Consider the following 4,308-nt stretch of genomic DNA (forward strand, 5'->3'; position numbering starts at 1 on the left):
CACACACAGACACAGACAGACAGACAGACAGAGACACAGAGACATAGAGACACATGTCACATCTCTGCTCCTGTATGAACGATCCTCATCACTATAACGCTGTGGGTGTGCGACTGACCCCCGTATGTCTCTGATGTCCTCGTGGCTGGCGGTGTGCAGCGCTCCTTTATGGAGTCTCACGGAGGACGGTGTGGACAGAGGAGACGTCTCACATCTGATAGTGGCTTTATCGTCTTGTGCGCACTAGACACAAACACAAGCACGTTACACAGCAGCATTAAACACATGTTTGCACTAGGACTGATAGAACAGGATAATTTGTCACCAACTTTCAATTTGATAAAAATGTTTCTTTCTAAAATGTAAGGTATAAAATAATACTTAAAGACATATTGATTTAATAATGAATTAGACATCAGTCTATGGGAGTGTTGTGTGTTCTGCCATCATTCAATCTCCCTCACATCGTTTCAAAACTGTACGACTGACTTCTGTGGAACGCAAAAAATAAAAAGTGTTGCTGTTAAACTCCAATTGACTTTCATCATATCTTTTATGTTCCACAACAGAAAGTACGTTTGGAAACAAGTTTCAGGGGACAAAATGATGACAGCTGTCATTTTCAAGTGAACTGTCCATTTAAAGCAGCTGTGAATCATCAGACTCATCTCTGAATGCAACAGTCTTCTTTAGAATTTTTTATTTTTTTTTGCATTGCGTTGTATATCAAATTAAACATCAAAAACGGAAAAAATATGGGGCAAGACTTGGTTGTGTTCTCTTCATTGATTGATGGAGGCACTCTCTCACACTCTCTCTCACTCGCTCACTCACTCGCTCACACACGCTCACACACACCCCCACACTCACACACCCTCACACACCCTCACACACCCTCACACACCCTCACACACCCTCACACACCCTCACACACCCTCACACACCCTCACACACCCTCACACACCCTCACACACCCTCACACACCCTCACACACCCTCACACACCCTCACACACCCTCACACACCCTCACACACCCTCACACACCCTCACACACCCTCACACACCCTCACACACCCTCACACACCCTCACACACCCTCACACACCCTCACACACCCTCACACACCCTCACACACCCTCACACACCCTCACACACCCTCACACACCCTCACACACCCTCACACACCCTCACACACCCTCACACACCCTCACACACCCTCACACACCCTCACACACCCTCACACACCCTCACACACCCTCACACACCCTCACACACCCTCACACACCCTCACACACCCTCACACACCCTCACACACCCTCACACACCCTCACACACCCTCACACACCCTCACACACCCTCACACACCCTCACACACCCTCACACACCCTCACACACCCTCACACACCCTCACACACCCTCACACACCCTCACACACCCTCACACACCCTCACACACCCTCACACACCCTCACACACCCTCACACACCCTCACACACCCTCACACACCCTCACACACCCTCACACACCCTCACACACCCTCACACACCCTCACACACCCTCACACACCCTCACACACCCTCACACACCCTCACACACCCTCACACACCCTCACACACCCTCACACACCCTCACACACCCTCACACACCCTCACACACCCTCACACACCCTCACACACCCTCACACACCCTCACACACCCTCACACACCCTCACACACCCTCACACACCCTCACACACCCTCACACACCCTCACACACCCTCACACACCCTCACACACCCTCACACACCCTCACACACCCTCACACACCCTCACACACCCTCACACACCCTCACACACCCTCACACACCCTCACACACCCTCACACACCCTCACACACCCTCACACACCCTCACACACCCTCACACACCCTCACACACCCTCACACACCCTCACACACCCTCACACACCCTCACACACCCTCACACACCCTCACACACCCTCACACACCCTCACACACCCTCACACACCCTCACACACCCTCACACACCCTCACACACCCTCACACACCCTCACACACCCTCACACACCCTCACACACCCTCACACACCCTCACACACCCTCACACACCCTCACACACCCTCACACACCCTCACACACCCTCACACACCCTCACACACCCTCACACACCCTCACACACCCTCACACACCCTCACACACCCTCACACACCCTCACACACCCTCACACACCCTCACACACCCTCACACACCCTCACACACCCTCACACACCCTCACACACCCTCACACACCCTCACACACCCTCACACACCCTCACACACCCTCACACACCCTCACACACCCTCACACACCCTCACACACCCTCACACACCCTCACACACCCTCACACACCCTCACACACCCTCACACACCCTCACACACCCTCACACACCCTCACACACCCTCACACACCCTCACACACCCTCACACACCCTCACACACCCTCACACACCCTCACACACCCTCACACACCCTCACACACCCTCACACACCCTCACACACCCTCACACACCCTCACACACCCTCACACACCCTCACACACCCTCACACACCCTCACACACCCTCACACACCCTCACACACCCTCACACACCCTCACACACCCTCACACACCCTCACACACCCTCACACACCCTCACACACCCTCACACACCCTCACACACCCTCACACACCCTCACACACCCTCACACACCCTCACACACCCTCACACACCCTCACACACCCTCACACACCCTCACACACCCTCACACACCCTCACACACCCTCACACACCCTCACACACCCTCACACACCCTCACACACCCTCACACACCCTCACACACCCTCACACACCCTCACACACCCTCACACACCCTCACACACCCTCACACACCCTCACACACCCTCACACACCCTCACACACCCTCACACACCCTCACACACCCTCACACACCCTCACACACCCTCACACACCCTCACACACCCTCACACACACTCTCTCACACTCTCTCACACTCTCTCACACTCACACACACGCTCACACACACGCTCACGCTCTCACTCACACGCTCACTGGCTCTCACTCGCTCTCACTCGCTCTCACTATTTCTCACTCACTCTCACTCACTCTCACTCTCACTCTCTAGTTCTAAAAATCCACACCACAGCTATAACGCTAAAGGCACAGAGAGACGATATCTTTGGAATCACTTTCAGAGCGATTTTTTTCAGCTGATGAACAATACAAACATTGACAACCAATCAGAATCCATCCTGCTGTAACGAGCTGGAGAATTTAAAGCAGCAGACGGGGCTTGACACTTTCATTTCACTGATCAAATTTCTGAACTACAATGAAATTCTACCATACAACTGCAACAAATTCAGTTAAATATCTAAATATACATTTAAATTAATATATAAATCTATCAATTAAATCTACAGAATGAAGGCGTTATATTATGGGGGAAAAAGGGACTAAATGTGTTAATAAATGCAATAAAGGTTTTAATTTGTGGAAGTGTTCTGCGAAGAGCACCAAAGGTTTCTTTTAACGTGTTTTTGAACCACTGCAACCAATCAGAGGCAAATCTGCGGAGCATGTGAACAATGCAGTCTACTACGGGCGCCTTCTGCTGTCTAATCCTGGATTTTATTACATGTGTTGTTTATAAAGCAAGTAGTTTGATTTTACATTTCATGATCTTGTTGTTTTCTGTGCATCACGTGATGCTGATGTAAAACACATGAAAATCTAAAAGCGCTGTGTCTTTCTTTGGTCTGTTGCATGTTATTTGTATTAGTGCTGAATGACAAATCATGAAGACTTATTGGCATTATTTAAAACTAAATATTAATTTATAAATGAAAACCAAGCCGAGCGTTCATCAGCTACTGAATCACAGCTAGTGATGACATTTTTCTGAATAAAGCTCGAGTCCAGAGTAAACAGGCGTTTAGCTTGATCTTCTCAAGGTCTAACTGCTCATTTCCTCGCTGGCCCGTCGAGGGAATGGAGCAGGAAGTGCTTCAGTAAACTTCCTGTACAGCTTCCAAGGTCAAGGGTTTTATTTTTGAAAAGCACACAATCATTCAGTCAGTTGTGGGCGATACCTGCACAAACACGGGAGTACAGGTCAGCAGAGGACTGCTATACACTACACCCCGCCGAACACACGGCTCAGAGCGGTAATTCTGGACACACACACACACACACACACACACTACGACACAACACACACACACACACACACACATTACTACACAACACCCCACACACACACACACACACACACAC

General features: G+C 50.5%; 1 protein-coding gene across 1 annotated transcript in view; it reads right to left on the bottom strand.

The window, feature by feature from the left end:
* The window catches only part of LOC107567484 (liprin-alpha-4-like), a 43,077-nt gene that overhangs the window by 11,770 nt on the left and 26,999 nt on the right, over positions 1-4,308 (bottom strand). Inside the window, exons 15-16 of the mRNA XM_016253179.1 lie at positions 490-491; positions 4-243 (exon numbers count right to left, since the gene is read on the bottom strand). Coding sequence (XP_016108665.1) covers positions 4-243; positions 490-491 — 242 coding nt within the window. The remainder of the gene's footprint in view (positions 1-3; positions 244-489; positions 492-4,308) is intronic.

This window comes from Sinocyclocheilus grahami, unplaced genomic scaffold, assembly GCF_001515645.1.
Source record: "Sinocyclocheilus grahami isolate Dianchi unplaced genomic scaffold, SAMN03320097.WGS_v1.1 scaffold1163.1, whole genome shotgun sequence".
NCBI classification, from domain to species: domain Eukaryota; kingdom Metazoa; phylum Chordata; class Actinopteri; order Cypriniformes; family Cyprinidae; genus Sinocyclocheilus; species Sinocyclocheilus grahami.